The 18244-nt window shown below is 42.1% G+C and overlaps 1 protein-coding gene across 1 annotated transcript; it reads right to left on the bottom strand.

Annotated features, from left to right (window-relative positions):
* Nucleotides 1-497: 497 nt before the first annotated feature.
* On the bottom strand, nt 498-13714 carry LOC110539045 (melanocortin-2 receptor accessory protein 2A). The gene is made up of 3 exons (XM_090193717.1): nt 11681-13714; nt 10965-11064; nt 498-2097 (listed from the first exon to the last, which is right to left on the bottom strand). The coding sequence occupies exons 1-3, from the start codon at nt 11802-11804 to the stop codon at nt 1620-1622; spliced, it is 702 nt and encodes a 233-aa protein (XP_090049843.1). The 5' UTR covers nt 11805-13714; the 3' UTR covers nt 498-1619.
* Nucleotides 13715-18244: the final 4530 nt, after the last annotated feature.

Below are 18244 nucleotides of genomic sequence, written 5' to 3'. Positions count from 1 at the left end.
GATCTAATCCTTAGAATTAGATTGTAAAGGAAACTGCATCAAACACAGCAGGGATTTTAAAGTTCTACTCAAGTCTCCTTTTCAACTCATTTACATAACAAAAGGCACATCTCAATAGGTGGTCCAGGTAAGTCCTTACATAGCACAAATGGGGGGTTTGGCCTTTCCTCTTTTGTTCTCTATTGCTACTAAATTTTTTCTCAAGCAAGGGGGAGACTGATGACATCACATCAAACCAACTCCTTGAATGCAATAGTCCTGTCTAAAAAAACACTATTTTGCTCAATGTATTTTAGTGTGTACTTTACTGTATTTATACTTGGGATATTGCTTTTCAAAAGGGAAAATGAAAAACAAATTGCTGGAGGACGTCTTAAAATCCTGTAAAAGTGATAATAGTGAAACAATTCATCACTTGTTATCTTCAGAATTAGAACTTTACTCTATTTTATGGTTCCAAGGTACTTTGAAATGGTTATTTAATGAACACAATCAGCTGGCGTTGAAATAGTTTTATTAGTCACAACCTTCTATAGACTTGGCAGACGAGACCTTGATATGACATGTAGGTAAAGCATTGACAGGAACAACACATGGTATATAAAAAGTAAGGTGTTTATAGTGATTAACAGGTGTGCTACAATTAGTACTGAACAAGGACAACATTCCGACTGCTGTTGAATTGAAAACCCAAGAGAAGAGTGTTGCCTTTCTGGTACATTTTGGTTGTTGCATCAAATTCCCCTTGCCTCTTCTGTTGTCTCCATCCCCTTAACTGATTCCTGGAAGGCCTCCACCACTATACGGGGGGACCGAGTGGCGCAGCATCACTACAGACCCAGGTTCGATTCTGGGATGTATCACAACAGGCCGTTATCGGGGGTTCCATAGGGTGGCGTACAATTGGCCCAGCATTATCCGGGTTAGGGGAGGATTTGGCCGTGGTGTAAATTAGAGTTTGTTCTTAACTGACTTGCCTAGTTAAATTAAAAAACATTTGAATCAACTTGATGAAGCTGGACTTCCAGTTTAGTGTTGAGATGTGACGTCACAAGTTCTGGCTCTGCGTAGGCAACCTTGTTGACATAAAGATTAGAAAAGTAGCTCATATCACATATGTATATTTAACATTTAAATGTTTATATATTTGGACTGTACAGTATTTTAGCCTGAACCAAATCTGTACAGAATGAAAATGTCAGGAGGTACAGTTACTGTAGGAGGATCCATAATAATCCAGAATGTCCTCACAGTGGAGGTGGTGTGGGAAGCTGGAACCACAGCCTAATTAGGAGAGCTTGCACTGTACATGACTGGCACAACACAGAATGTTAGATTAGGACCTTGACACAACTCTCTCTATATAAGGCTGATGAGTCCTGTGATGTCCTCATAATTATCTATAATGTCCTAACGGCAGTGGGTGTGAGAAGTAAGCAAGACCCTAGTCTATTGTGTGATGGGCAGGACAGTCCATCTTCTGAAGGGCACTAAGTGGCCGATGACACTCCCCCTCTAGGATGATTGACGGTTCCCCCAGTCAATCGTGTGAAGGACACCATGGGAATGACGCTACCCCTCCGGGATGATTGGCGGCACCCCAGGAAGTAGAGAGGACCTTAGTCCATCATGTGATGTGCACTGTGGGGCCAATGACACTCCCCCTCCATGATGATTGGCGGCTCCCCCAGCAGCAGATCGTCCGCCCCCAGGGTGGAGCAGTGCTCGGAGTTCACAACGTTAGGGATGTTGAAGTGGGACAGGGACATTGCCTCTCTGTGGTCAGTCCGGTTCCCCCCCAACATGGCAGCCCCTTGCAGGGCACGGGTGACACCTACTTCCATACCCCCCTCCTCTGGGCTGCCTGACCTGCCTCGCCCCGGCCCCTGGACAAGCCCTCCTCTGGGTGTTCCAGCTCTAGGCCTGGACCCCTCCTGGGCCTGTTCCTCATTGACGTAGCAGTGGAAGAGGGAGCGGCTGAGAGAGGAGTCTAGTAAGGGGCGATGGAGGCAGGGCCGGTTGTCAGGGTCTGCAGGGGGGCGGAGGTCCTCCACACAGCTGGTCAGACGAACACGCTTCTTACAGGGCTCAGCTCCTCTAGACGGGGGACAGTTGAGGACCAGGAGTGTATTAGAAGAGAAATAGGTGTGACTACCTCACAATTAAAAGTGAAAAACATAAACTGCCTTAATCAGAATCAGGGAGGACAGGGAGAGGGAAGAAAGAGACATGGATGTTATGTAAGTGAGGACAGAGAGAGGGAAGAAAGAGACATGGATGTTATGTAAGGGAGGACAGGGAGAGGGAAGAAAGAGACATGGATATTATGTAAGGGAGGACAGAGAGAGGGAAGAAAGAGACATGGATGTTATGTAAGGGAGGACGGGGAGAGGGAAGAAAGAGACATGGATATTATGTAAGGGAGGACAGGGAGAGGGAAGAAAGAGACATGGATGTTATGTAAGGGAGGACGGGGAGAGGGAAGAAAGAGACATAGAAGTTATGTAAGGGAGGACAGAGAGAGGGAAGAAAGAGACATGGATGTTATGTAAGGGAGGACGGGGAGAGGGAAGAAAGAGACATGGATGTTATGTAAGGGAGGACGGGGAGAGGGAAGAAAGAGACATGGATATTATGTAAGGGAGGACGGGGAGAGGGAAGAAAGAGACATGGATATTATGTAAGGGAGGACAGGGAGAGGGAAGAAAGAGACATGGATATTATGTAAGGGAGGACAGGGAGAGGGAAGAAAGAGACATGGATGTTATGTAAGGGAGGACGGGGAGAGGGAAGAAAGAGACATAGATGTTATGTAAGGGAGGACAGAGAGAGGGAAGAAAGAGACATGGATGTTATGTAAGGGAGGACAGGGAGAGGGAAGAAAGAGACATGGATGTTATGTAAGGGAGGACGGGGAGAGGGAAGAAAGAGACATAGATGTTATGTAAGGGAGGACAGGGAGAGGGAAGAAAGAGACATAGATGTTATGTAAGGGAGGACAGGGAGAGGGAAGAAAGAGACATGGATGTTATGTAAGGGAGGACGGGGAGAGGGAAGAAAGAGACATGGATGTTATGTAAGGGAGGACGGGGAGAGGGAAGAAAGAGACATAGATGTTATGTAAGGGAGGACAGGGAGAGGGAAGAAAGAGACATGGATGTTATGTAAGGGAGGACAGGGAGAGGGAAGAAAGAGACATGGATGTTATGTAAGGGAGGACAGGGAGAGGGAAGAAAGAGACATGGATGTTATGTAAGGGAGGACAGGGAGAGGGAAGAAAGAGACATGGATGTTATGTAAGGGAGGACCGGGAGAGGGAAGAAAGAGACATGGATGTTAGATAAAAGCGGACAGGGAGAGGGAAGAAAGAGACATGTATGGTAGGTAAGAGAGGGTATCATGTATTCCCTTTTGGGGAGTATGACTCTTCATTCATGCTCAAACAAACAAGTCTTTGGATTGAATAATCAATGCATGTTTAGAAAGAGCTGTGTGTTGATTGTCCGTGCGCTAAGTCTGTGTATATTGGCACTCGTGTATATTGGCACAACACCCTATTTCTATCCTCTTAGCAGGTGTCTTTGTTTTTTGGCTTTAGCTCAGCTCAGTATTTAACTGCATTAAAGCAGGCAGAGAGAGAGAGAGAGGGAGGAAGAGAGAAAGCTGAGTAAATGGATGTCATGGCGTTGGACTAGAGCAGTGGAGCGCTGTGATCAGCAGACCTGGGAGGTTAATAGGCTTGGCCCTGGTGGGGCTCCTTGAGGCCCCCCAATTCAAATGTTTTGCCCCAGTTATTGGCCTTTTGACCAATCCTATCAGATCTTTTCACATCAGATCTTATTCAGAGCTGATCTAAATGATAAAACTACCAATTAGTGAAAATAAAATCAGAATTGGGATGAAGAGAAGAATAGAAGGTGTTCTCAGCACACCCATGCACACACACACAAACACACTGGGCTACAATTGGAAATGCAAGACTTAGAGGGAGACTGATGGTTATCATTTAGTCTTTCATTTGTTGTTATAGTCACACACACACAGACAGATTTCCAGCCTTAACTAGTTGGTCCCATTAAATGCATTAACTGCCAGCCTGCTTGCTGTGCTGTGGTCCTGCAAAAGATAGAGCCTGGGAAGTATCAAGGTAGAGCAGCATGCTGATCAGTCACTGAACCCTGCAGGCGGTTTGTTTTCATCAGCGAGGTCTGTCTGGAAGGCAGTGAGGTTTGTCTGTAAGGGATCCCAGAGCTGAGCCTCAGCTGAGCCTGGCAGAGATCCACTCCAGAGGAACAGATACACACAGACTCAGGGGCTCAGCTCTCTGACAGCTAATGAGAGAGCCGTGGCAGCTGCCACACACACAGTCACAGGGATAAGGGTGGTTCAGAGAGCAGCATAAAACGTTCACAGGTGAAAACTGAGCTTAAAGAAAGAGCCAGCTTAGAGAGAGTTGAGAGGTAGAGAGAGGGGATGAAGCTCCAAGAGAAAGAGAACTCAGACACCGCATGCAAACAGACTGCATCATTACATTGCCGTACGATAATTTCTATGCAATTGTTGCAATCTATGCACGGCATCACCACAATCAGAATCACACAACATGGAAGTGTTATTAATTATCTTCCAGCCACATGCCAGGTGTGTGTAACAACAGGCTACACCCCACAACTTTATTATAAACAAAATCACCAATAGCCGTTATGACACGGTCATAACCATGTCATAATATGTAATAACAGCTTACATGACTTGTCAGAACCTATTATAATATGATCATAACACTGTCATGACACATATTTAGACCTTTTGTGATGTATATTGTGTTATTTTATGGCTGGTTATGACACCTACATAAGAGTGTCAAAACCCACAAAACCTACCACACAAAGCAAACCATTCCATTACACCATATCCTACTTGTCAACAGTGTCAATGTTATATATACAGTACCAGTCAAAAGTTTGGACAGATGTACTCAGTCAAGGGATTTTCTTTATTTTTTACATTGTAGAATAATAGTGAAGGTATCAAAACTTTGAAATAACACATATGGAATCATGTAGTAACCAAAAAAGTGTTAAACAAATCAAAATATATTTACATTTGAGATTCTTCAAAGTAGCCACACTTTGCCTTGATGACAGCTTTGCACACTCTTGGCACTCTCTCAACCAGCTTCACCTGGAATGCTTTTCCAAGAGTCTTGAATGAGTTCGAACAAATGCTGAGCACTTGTTGGCTGTTTTTCCTTCACTCTGCGGTCCAACTCATCCTAAACCATCTCAATTAGGTTGAGGTCAGGTGATCGTGGAGGCCAGGTTACCTGATACAGCACTCCATCACTCTCCTTATTCATCAAATAGCCATTACACAGCCTGGAGGTGTGTTGGGTCATTGTCCTGTTGAAAAACAAATGATAGACCCACTAAGCACAAACCAGATGGGATGGAGGATCGCTGCAGAATGCTGTGGTATGCATGCTGGTTAAGTGTGCCTTGAATTATAAATAAATCACTGACAGTGTCACCAGTAAAGCACCCCCACACCATCACACCTCCTCCTCCATGCTTCACGATGGGAACCACACATGCGAAGATCATCCATTCACATACTCTGCGTCTCACAAAGACCAAAAATCTCAAATTTGGATTCATCAGAACAAAGGACAGATTTCCCCCAGTCTAATGTGCATTGCTCATGTTTCTTGGCCCAAGCAAGTCTCTTCTTATTATTGGTGTCCTTTAATAGTGGTTTCTTTGTAGCAATTCGACCATGAAGGCCTGATTCACGCAGTCTCCTCTGAACAGTTGATGTTGAGATGTGTCTTTTACTTGAACTCTGTGAAGCATTCATTTGGGCTGCAATCTTAGGTGCAGTTAACTCTAATGAGCTCATCCTCTGCAGCAGAGGTAACTCTGGGTCTTCCTTTCCTGTGGTGGTCCTCATTTCAGCCAGTTTCATCATAGCGCTTGATGGTATTTGCGACTGCACTTGAAGAAACTTTCAAAGTTCTTGAAATATTCCGGAATGACGTTTCTCTTTGCTTATTTGAGCTGTTCTTTCCATAATATGGACTAAATATTTTACCAAATAGGGCTATCTTCTGATTACCACCCCTGCCTTGTGACAACACAACCAATTGGCTCGAAAGAAGGAAAGCAATTACACAAATGAACATTTAACAAGGCACACCTGTTAATTGAAATGCATTTCAGGTGACTACCTCATGAGCTGGTTGAGAGAATGCCAAGAGTTTGCAAAGCTGTCATCAAGGCAAAGGGTGGCTACTTTGAAGAATCTCAAATATAAAATATATGTGGATTTGTTCAACACTTTAGTTACTACATAATTCGGTGTGTTGTTTCATAGTTTTGATATCTTCAATATTATTCTACAATGTAGAGAAAATAAAAATTAAATAAAGAGAAACTCTTGAATGTGTAGGTGTGTCCAATGTTTTCACTGGTACTGTATACAGTGCCTTGCGAAAGTATTCGGCCCCCTTGAACTTTGCGAACTTTTGCCACATTTCAGGCTTCAAACATAAAGATATAAAATTGTATTTTTTTGTGAAGAATCAACAACAAGTGGGACACAATCATGAAGTGGAACGACATTTATTGGATATTTCAAACTTTTTTAACAAATCAAAAACTGAAAAATTGGGCGTGCAAAATTATTCAGCCCCCTTAAGTTAATACTTTGTAGCGCCACCTTTTGCTGCGATTACAGCTGTAAGTCGCTTGGGGTATGTCTCTATCAGTTTTGCACATCGAGAGACTGAAATGTTTTCCCATTCCTCCTTGCAAAACAGCTCGAGCTCAGTGAGGTTGGATGGAGAGCATTTGTGAACAGCAGTTTTCAGTTCTTTCCACAGATTCTCGATTGGATTCAGGTCTGGACTTTGACTTGGCCATTCTAACACCTGGATATGTTTATTTTTGAACCATTCCATTGTAGATTTTGCTTTATGTTTTGGATCATTGTCTTGTTGGAAGACAAATCTCCGTCCCAGTCTCAGGTCTTTTGCAGACTCCATCAGGTTTTCTTCCAGAATGGTCCTGTATTTGGCTCCATCCATCTTCCCATCAATTTTAACCATCTTCCCTGTCCCTGCTGAAGAAAAGCAGGCCCAAACCATGATGCTGCAACCACCATGTTTGACAGTGGGGATGGTGTGGTCAGGGTGATGAGCTGTGTTGCTTTTACGCCAAACATAGCGTTTTGCATTGTTGCCAAAAAGTTAAATTTTGGTTTCATCTGACCAGAGCTCCTTCTTCCACATGTTTGGTGTGTCTCCCAGGTGGCTTGTGGCAAACTTTAAATTACACTTTTTATGGATATCTTTAAGAAATGGCTTTCTTCTTGCCACTCTTCCATAAAGGCCAGATTTGTGCAATATACGACTTTTTCAGTGTTTGATTTATTAAAAAAGTTTGAAATATCCAATAAATGTTGTTCCACTTCATGATTGTGTCCCACTTGTTGTTGATTCTTCACAAAAAAATACAGTTTTATATCTTTATGTTTGAAGCCTGAAATGTGGCAAAAGGTCGCAAAGTTCAAGGGGGCCGAATACTTTCGCAAGGCACTGTATATATATATATATATATATATATATTTCTTTATTAACATTGTTAAAGTATCATTGTAATTGCACACACATTGATGTCAGACATGCACTAGCCCAATGCTCTGTTGATGACGAGGATGAAGTCAAGACCAGACACCCTCTTTTTGACTGATGACTGATATAAGGGCATGCTTTTTGACTTTGTCATGATATTTATTTGCTACAAGTTATTTAAAATGATGAAAAAAAAATGACTGTAAAGATTCATTCATTTAAACAAAAACAAAGGATTTAAGAGAAACTTTCAAATGAAAGGATTCTTTTTGGCATGGAAAAAAACTAATTTGAATAAATGTAGGTTTTCACACTCTTATGTACAGTTGAAGTCGGAAGTTTACATACACTTAGGTTGGAGTCATTAAAACTTTTTACCACTCCACACATTTCTTGTTAAACTATAGTTTTGGCAAGTCGGTTAAGACCTCTACTTTGTGCATGACACAAGTAATTTTTCCAACAATTGTTTACAGACAGACACTGTACCGCAATTCCAGTGGGTCAGAAGTTTACATACACTAAGTTGACTGTGCCCTTAAACAGCTTGGAAAATTCCAGAAAATTATGTAATGGCTTTAGAAGCTTCTGATAGTCTAATTGACATCATTTGAGCCAATTGGAGGTGTACCTGTGGATGTATTTCAAGACCTACCTTCAAACGCAGTGCCTCTTTGCTTGACCTCATGGGATTTCAAAAGAAATCAGCCAAGACCACAGAAAAAAATTGTGGACCTCCACAAGTCTGGTTCATCCTTGGGAGCAATTTCTAAACGCCTGAAGGTACCACGTTCATCTGTAAAAACAATAGTATGCAAGTATAAACACAATGGGACCACGCAGCCATCATACCGCTCAGGAAGGAGACGCGTTCTGTCTCCTAGAGATGAAAGTACTTGCGAAAAGTGCAAATCATCCCAGAACAACAGCAAAGGACCTTGTGAAAATGCTGGAGGAAACAGGTACAAAAGTATCTATATCCACAGTAAAATGAGTCCTACATCGACATAACCTGAATGGCCGCTCAGCAAGGAAGAAGCCACTGCTCCAAAACTGCCATAAAAAAGCCAGACTACGGTTTGCAAATGCACATGAGGACAAAGATCATACTTTTTGGAGAAATGCCCTCTGGTCTGATCAAAAAATTAGAACCGTTTGGCCATAAGGACCATCGTTATGTTTGGAGAAAAAAGGGGGAGGCTTGCAAGCCGAAGAACACCATCCAAACCGTGAAGCACGGGGGTGGCAACATCATGTTGTGGGGGTGCTTTGCTGCAGGAAAGACTGGTGCACTTCACAGAATAGATGGCAACATGAGGAAGAAAAAGTATATGTGGATATATTGAAGCAACATCTCAAGACATCAGACAGGAAGTTAAAGCTTGGTCGCAAATGGGTCTTCCAAATGGACAATGACCCCAAGCATACTACCCAAATTGGAGCAAAATAGCTTAAGGACAACAAAGTCAAGGTTTTGGAATGTCCATCACAAAACCCTGACCTCAATCCTATAGAAAATTTGTGGGCAGAACTGAAAAAGCGTGTATGAGCAAGGAGGCCTACAAACCTGACTCAGTTACACCAGCTCTGTCAGGAGGAATGGGCCAAAATTCACCCAACTTATTGTGGGAAGCTTGTGGAAGGCTACCCGAAACGTTTGACCCAAGTTAAACAATTTAAAGGCAATGCTACCAAATACTAATTGAGTGTATGTAAACTTCTGACCCACTGGGAACGTGATGAAAGAAATAAAAGCTGAAATAAATCATTCTCTCTACTATTATTCTGACATTTCACATTCTTAAAAAAAAGTGGTGATCCTAGCTGACCTAAAACAGGGACTTTTTTACTAGGATTAAATGTCAGAAATTGTGAAAAACTGAGTTTAAATGTATTTGGCTAAGGTGTAACTTCCGACTTCAACTGTAGGTGTCATAACCAGCCATAAAAAAAACACAATATAACAGGTTTAAATACATGCGTAATGACAGTGCTATGACCATATTATGACAGGTTATGAGAAGTTATGTCAGCTCTTATGACATTATGACATGGTTGTGACCGTGTAATAACATGTAACGACACTGGGTGTTAAGTGAAGCGTTACCACATAATTGCATAAAATTATAAACATCATAAACTTTGATCTTGTACTTTTTCAAGTAAATGTATTGATCTGTCAAAAAAATGTCTTGATGCTTCCCATAAACAATAGTTGAAAGCTACAGCACTGTCTTCTGTGGTTAATCTGCTGCTGTTCCTGATATCGCACGGCAAAGCAATGCACAAGTTGGATCCAAAGTATGCGGCACACTGCACACACCGACCGCAGCCTCGTTCGACAGATGAGCTGCGGCAGTGCGGCTTGCATACAGTCTACCGCAGTTTGTTTGCACAAGGCTAGAGAGAGAGAGATGAGGGGAGTGGGAGAGAGACAGGGCACAGAGGGAGGCAGAAGAGTGGGACCACCAAGGGAGAGATCTCTGACTGAAAAGGAGAGAGAAAGGATAAAGAGAGGTACAGAGGATGGTAGAGAAACAGTGCATTGAGGGAGGGGGGAATAGATGGAGGGACCACCAAGGGAGAGATCTCTGACTGAAAAGGAAGGGGAAAGGATAAAGAGAGGTACAGAGGATGGTAGAGAAACAGTGCATTGAGGGAGGGGGGAATAGATGGAGGGACCACCAAGGCAGAGATCTATGACTGAAAAGGAGAGAGAAAGGATAAAGAGAGGTACAGAGGATGGTAGAGAAACAGTGCATTGGGGGAGGGGGGAATAGATGGAGGGACCACCAAGGGAGAGATCTCTGACTGAAAAGGAAGGGGAAAGGATAAAGAGAGGTACAGAGGATGGTAGAGAAACAGTGCATTGAGGGAGGGGGGAATAGATGGAGGGACCACCAAGGGAGAGATCTATGACTGAAAAGGAGAGAGAAAGAAGGATCGAAGCAGAGCTAATAGTAAGAAGAAAAGAGGGAGCTGACAGAGAGAGAGCGAGAGAGAGAGAGAGAGAGAGAGAGAGAGAGAGCACAGTGTGCAAATGAGACATATGCTACAGCCATGAATACAAGGGAAGAGGGCTGCTGATAATTAGAATCCTTTACTAAGAAGTCATCAAACATCAGAGTGCACTGAGACTGGGAGGGAGAATTGTCTCATTTACAGAGAAGAAAACCAAGAGATACTCTGAACCAGGCGCTCTCTGTGGTGCTGAAGCAGAACTAACCAGTCTGTGGTAAATAATTGTGCACATGTTAAGAGGCACTGGAAGTTGGTGGATTGCTAAGTAATTCACTTGATTGACATGTGATGGCTGGTTGATAAGGAGACTCACTCGGGATGTGGAGCTCCTGTCTTGGTGAGAAGCGTCAGGACAAAGAACATGAAGATGACAAAGACAGCCAGGCCCACCCAGAAGCCTATCACGATGGAATCTGCAACACAACAAGACTTGATTGACAGGTCAAATACATGTTTTAGTTCCAATGTATAGTAAGTAGGTCATTATATCTATAGAATGACAAAAACAACAGTATTTTAAGCCCAATGAGATGGAGAGGAGAGAGAACTATGAAAATGTATTATGCTCCAAGTGTCTAGACTGAGGTGACATTGATTGGTGCAGGTTATCCTAGAGGAAAAGGACATGTATTGATTGTGTGTGTCTACTGTTAAAAGACTGACACACATGCAGGCCTAAACAAGGAACCCCCTTACGCAGACACTCAGCATTGATTTGCTTATATTTCTCTGCAGGGTTTACACTCTAAGGCAGCCCCCCTCCTCTCTCTATATATCTCTCATAAACCACACACATACCCTCTACCTATTTGTCATTATGAAGAATATCGGCTATGCTTAACTCTAACTTCTAGCCACAAATATGAATGTGATGCAATGAGCCATTGTAATTCTCACGCATAAATACATGCACACATGATTTAATCACAGTTCACTTCTACAATAAAGTAATAGATGCATAACGCAGAGAAGATGGGTGAAAGGGGTGGAGGGGCAGCACAGGACAGTAAACTGAGATCCTGTACTTACATCGGTGCGCTTTTAGTCCCTCGAACGAAACAGGCTCATCATCGTCGTAATATTCATACGTCCACTTGTAGTCCGGGTCCGGAGCGTTTCCGCCTGATAGATTTGAGTGGTTAAACACAGACATCTCCAAAAAGATCCAAGAGCGCAGGCGGACTAAAAACAACAAAAAAGGATAACGTTAAATACAACACCGCATTGTGCAAAACAATTTCAAGTAATGGTCATCAGTAGATGCGCAAGCTTCAGTCATTGGACAATGTTGGTGCGGTGCGTGCGCAGTGAGACAGGTTTATTCCCCCACACCAATCATTTTTTTTAAATCTAGCGAAGTAGTCGAGGATTTCTGAGGTATACTAAACTTCACCACACGCACCTGTGCGTTTACACTGCGTGCGCTCTCTCTCTCTCTCTCTCTGGATTCGGAACGAGGGTGCGCCTCTCCATTGACATCATCTTGAATTGCTTTCGGACTCGCGCGCTTGGCTAGGATGCGCAGAGCAATAAAGAGTTGGAGGGCTGTTAAATGGAGGGAGGTAGCTAGGATATGTAGTCTACACTTTTAGAAGAAAGGGACTGCGAAGTGGAGTGATCTTATCAATTTTCCATCGATGAAAATATTTATGCAAAGGCACTAGTGGCTTTTAAGACGTTCTGGATCTGTGTTTTGGAATACTGTCAATAATCCATCATGTTCAAAGGTCAAGCATACTCTATTTTATTGTCACGAAAACAGAGTGAAATTAAAGCAGCAGAATCCAGTCTATTTTTAATCTAAGGTTAAACACTTAATTAATCAGTGGATGTTTGAAAAGGGATGATTTCAGAAGAGACATTTAATTATTCTCTCTTTGTTCACCATTGTTTTATTTAAGGATTAAATATTCCGCAGGCAGTGAAGATGAACTGAGTTGATGCACAAGACAATCAAGGGCTTTTGAATATATTAATTCAGGATCGGTGTTCCGTCCACGTAACAAGAACATTTCCCAGGACATAGACATATCTGATATTGGCAGAAAGCTTAAATTCTTGTTAATCTAACTGCACTGTCCAATGTACAGTAGCTATTACAGTGAAATAATACCATGCTATTGTTTGAGGAGAGTGCACAGTTTTGAACTTGAAAAGTTATTAATAAACCAATTAGGCACATTTGGGTAGTCTTGATACAAAGTTTTGAATAGAAATGCAATGGTTTATTAGTTCAGTCTACAACTTTGCACATACACTGCTGGCATCTAGTGGACAAAATCTAAATTCCAACTGGGCTGGAATAATATATTATGGCCTTTCTCTTGCATTTCAAAGATGGTACAAAAAGTATTATGTATTATCTTTTACCAGATCTAATGTGTTATATTTTTATATTCTCCATTCCTTTCACATTTCCACAAACTTCAACGTGTTTCCTTTCAAATGGTATTAAGAATATGCATATCCTTGCTTCAGGGCCTGAGCTACAGGCAGTTAGGTTTGGGTATGTCATTTTAGGCAAAAATTTGGTAAAAGGGGTGGAACTTTAAGCTGAATATTTTGAGCTGAAAATGGAACAATCACTTTAAAATTGGTGTAGGGCTATCATTGTAGTGCATGTAAAAGATGCAAAAAAAAAAACGTTTGAAAAAGATCAATCTAGAAGAAATTATGTTTACACTGGGTGAACTCACATTGCAGTTACAGTAAGATAACAATTTTCACTTTGAATGGCCTCGGGCTGATCATTATAGTACACATTCTTAACCCTGAGGCATCATGTCCATGCTTCTAATTGATCCTCTAGAGGGTCAAGACTAAAGAGAAATCCCTATGTCTCAAATGTTAACCAGACTACCTAATCAACTTCTCAAAGATAATGAGGAGACATTTATCAAAGAAGCCACATATACAAAACAGTTACTGTAGGCAATATGAAAGATACAGTTAGTAAATACTCTGGTCCCCTTTTAGAGTTCAAATATTCCAGCAGATTATTGACTATATCTGGCCAACATGGCTATACTGCATGTGTGTAACCCTGTGTGATCTGCTGTGTGAATGGCAGGTCAGGTGTGCTGTTCTATTGAGTCATCCTTCCAGACCTGCAGGCCAGTGTTTAGCTCTTATTAACCAGAGCTCAGGGAACACAACACACACACGCACGCACACTAGGCTACAGCTAATTGGACCACAGGACATCAGTACCATATAATTGAACAATGCACCAGGGATATAGATCTGGTAGGTACGCCCTGAGCTGAATATTTAATTAGATTCACACAAAAATGGTGTCATATAAACTAGTTATAGACTACTGTTAACCATGCTTGTTAAATATGACCTTCAGGAGAACACATGTGGATCAGGGTTTTCAGTGCCGTTCTGATACTCTTTCATGACCGATGGCACATAGGGAATGATTGCACTTTTCCTTTGATGATTCCTCAAGGATCATGGCCAATTCCCTCAAAACTTGGTCATGCCTCCATCTTATTTTGTCTAGGGAGAGGACAACAGTGCACTGTTAAAACATTCTCCATGGTACCAGGTTTGTTGCAGAGAGGTGTGTTTGGATTTTCAGTGAGGCCCCACCTGTGTAAGTTAGTGAGGGATGGGAGCACATCATAGACAGATCTTAAAGGGAACTGGATTCTGGCAGGTTCCATCCGCCACAGCTCATCCCAAGAGCCTCCAGGCTCCCAACCTCACTGCTTTGACCCTTCTCTGTTCCTCCATTTGACTGACTTCATGCTGCACAAGGTGCCTCCCTTCAAGGGTGTTGGCTTTGGCCCAGCATGTGGTTTTCGTTGCTTCAAGGCAGATGTTCCCCATTTTTCTTCCAGCAGCATACCACCCTGCATCCCACTGCTGGCTTGCCTCTGAAGCTCAGCAGGGTTGGTCCTAGCTGCTCTTTGGATGGAAGACCAGATGCTGCTGGAGGTGGTGTTGGTGGGCCAATTCAAGGCACTCTTTCCTCTTGTCTAAAAAAAATATCCCAATGCCCCATTGCCCTGTGTAGGGTGCCATCTTTCGGATGGGACGTTAAAACAAGTGTCCTGACTCACTGTGGTCACTAAAGATCCCATGGCACTTATTGTAAGAGTAGGAGTGTTAATCCCGGTGTCCTGACTATATTCCCAATCTGGCCCTCATACCATCATGGTCACCTAATCATCCCCAGCTTCCAATTGGCTCACTCATGCCTCCTCTCCCCAGGTCATTGCTGTAAATGAGTATGTGTGCTCAGTCAACATACCTGGTAAAATATATATATATATTTTTTAAATACTACAAAAAATGTCATTGTGCTTCAGCCTGTTTTGACAGCTTTGGTGGCAGACCACTTTCTTTGTGTCCTGAACTCAATCATGGCACCTTGTATCTTCAGGTCTTTGGAGTCCCTGAGGATCATCACCAGCCTGGCCTTTACCACTGTGAATCTTACCAGTGATGAGATTGGTAGTTGTAGCTTTGCTATTCTACTGTACAGACCCACACATGAGAAGCTCAGGGGCACGCCAAGCCATCTGCGTAGGTCTCGGTTCGCAATTCTCTCTCGTGCCTGTTGCTGATGAGGTGACCTCATACAGGGTTAGTGGCCAGGTAATTCGGGGGAGGACACTGTGCTGGTACATGTGGATCTTCTGTCAATTAGGGTCTAGTCAAATAACTTTCCCTGGCACTTGATGGGCTATTGACGATTGATGGGATTTCTTCGGTCTGGATAATCATGCTGAACATGTCTTTCTGTCACCTTTCTTTATCCCCATGCTTCTCAATTTGCAAAGTTTATTAATCAAAAGTAAAACATTTCATTTAGTAAAAATGTTCAAGCATTCAGCATAGTTAAACATAATTAACTGTCAGTTATTGTGAATCATTCTTTGCAACACAATACATTCAATAAACTGTTGAAATTAGATTATATTTGTTCCTCTGGGTTCCTTTGTTTCTCTGCTACAGAAAGAACAGGAAAACCTGCTTTAGCTATAGACCCATCATTTTAAGTGTTCAGCAAAGCCTCTCTCCCTCTCCCGCTGGTCACAACTCCACTAAGCCAGAGGGGGAGTCATGTCATCAAAGACCTAACTCAGTGGGAGGAGGCCTCAGGAGGAGTAAACCTTTCTTGTCTCCTGATAAAAGCTGCTGTTGTGTGGAACTCACACAGTGAGGGGATCGCAATTAGATGACAAATGAAGCTGGGATCAAGCTCCACATTGCTGGGGAGTGGTGGTCGTGCACTTCAAAATAATGAATAATTCTGTGTGTAATAGTTCACATGAACTCATGTACAAAGTGGATCCGACATCTCATTAAAGGAAGCAGCTCAATTAAAACATGCATCTGGTCTAATGGATTCTCTCTAAAGATACTCTTCTCCACTATGTCACGTCAGCTGTACGTTGGAGTGGACGGATCTGGGGAGCACTAAGCTGAATGTGAAGGGGCCAATATTTATTGATTGATTTGCTCAACAAACTTCTCTCCAACCCAGAAAAACGTATCATTCACCATTGAAGTACCGGCCATACCATAAGCTATATTTACATGTTCTTTGCTACATTGTTTCCACATTGCAGCAGAGAGAATGAGCCTACAAGGTTGACGCCTGGAGCAGTGATAAAAACGAATGGCATTTAAATTAGTTCTAATTAAATAAAAAGGAGGTGAAGCACATAAAACTAAAAAGTTAGGATATATAGGATATTGATAGGATATTGATGGGATAGATAGGATATTGATGGGATAGATAGGATATTGATGGGATAGATAGAATATTGATGGGATAGATAGGATATTGATGGGATAGATAGGATATTGATGGGATATATAGGATATTGATGGGATAGATAGGATATTGATGGGATAGATAGGATATTGATGGAATATATAGGATATTGATGGGATATATAGGATATTGATGGGATATATAGGATATTGATGGAATATATAGAATATATAGGATATTGATGGGATATATAGGATATTGATAGAATAGAAAGGATATTGATGGGATATATAGGATATTGATGGGATATATAGGATATTGATGGGATAGATAGGATATTGATGGGATAGATAGGATATTGATGGGATATATAGGATATTGATGGGATAGATAGGATATTGATGGGATATATAGGATATTGATAGAATAGAAAGGATATTGATGGGATATATAGGATATTGATGGGATATATAGGATATTGATGGGATATATAGGATATTGATGGGATATATAGGATATTGATAGATATAGGATATATTGATATGAATCACAGTCATTTGTATTTTCTTTTCACCTACACTACAGTGAATGGAGGCTTGTAATGCCCAACCAAGATCAATATATGCAGCAGCAGTTATTGGAGGTGGTGACGGTGAGTAATGTTAGTGGTGGTGGTGGCAGACGACAGATAGTGAGTGCCACTCCAGTCTCAAGCACCACTGTGTGTCAAGTACTGGTATTCACCACACCTCCACAATTCCCCTCAGCTTTCAGTCAATCATAGAGCTGCTGCTGCTAGACTGGAAAGGGGCTTTCTTGCCTGTCTGGAACAACATGCTATTTGCACTACATATGTCATATCAGTAAAACCAAATTCACTGAATTGCATCTGTAATGCCATGACAACAGATGTTTATATCAATGTGACCTCACCTCTCCATTATTTCCCTTGAAAGTACCCCATGTACAACTTAGAACATGCCCTCACCCTGTGAAGCCACTTCCCCTACAATGAAGCTAACCACTTAGAATTCCTAATGCCAAAGCTATTACCCTCCCGTTGACAGACTCGCTCTCTACACCCCCTCCTGAAGGTAGATACCATAAAGCTCATTGAGAATCAGAGCCACACACAGTGTTTTTCATCTATGAAGACCTTTGATTTTCATCTGCCAAGACATGCAATTTCATCATATTGCCTAGTGGGTGGGGAACCTTTACTCCTATAGGGAAGGGCTGGCCACCAACATGATGCCATTTACTAAGATAACACTCTGTGTGTGTATAGACGGTCCGGAGGGCAGATGGGGGGGGGGGGGGCGAAGAGAAACAGACTGAGACACAGAGAGTGAGCAAGAGAGACTGCAGGGTGTATTTTTCCATGGATAATTGCAGCTTTGCATATGTCTTTCAGTGTAAGTATTTAAAATCCTCTACTTCCTGGTGTGGTTGTGATATCATTCCCCTGCACATTTGAATTGCCTCTTCCCTGAGGTGAAGGATTTAATTAATGAATTTACTGTAGTACATTTCAGCCAGAAACACCCGAACACAATACAACCAGGGCTCTGAATCTAAACACAACAAAAATGTTTAGTGCATCTTTTCATTTGCTTCAGGACAGCTCATACGACTGACATGCTAGTTATAATGTGCGTGATGTACAGAGCTGGATATGTATTAAAAGAGATGTGGTTAGATCAACATTAGATAAGCTACAAAACCAATCGAAATAATCAGCGTGTGTATTTCTTTAAAAACCAGAACCCAACACATTTCAGTCATTGTTTCGCATGACAGAAACAAACTGGTATTTTCATCAAGTACTTTTGATCCATAGAAGCTTGACTTATAGTATT

The sequence above is a fragment of the Oncorhynchus mykiss genome, chromosome 2 (assembly GCF_057628025.1).
Source record: "Oncorhynchus mykiss isolate SJ-2025 chromosome 2, ASM5762802v1, whole genome shotgun sequence".
In the NCBI taxonomy this organism is placed as follows: Eukaryota; Metazoa; Chordata; class Actinopteri; order Salmoniformes; family Salmonidae; genus Oncorhynchus; species Oncorhynchus mykiss.
This window is presented reverse-complemented; position numbering and strand designations above follow the sequence as displayed.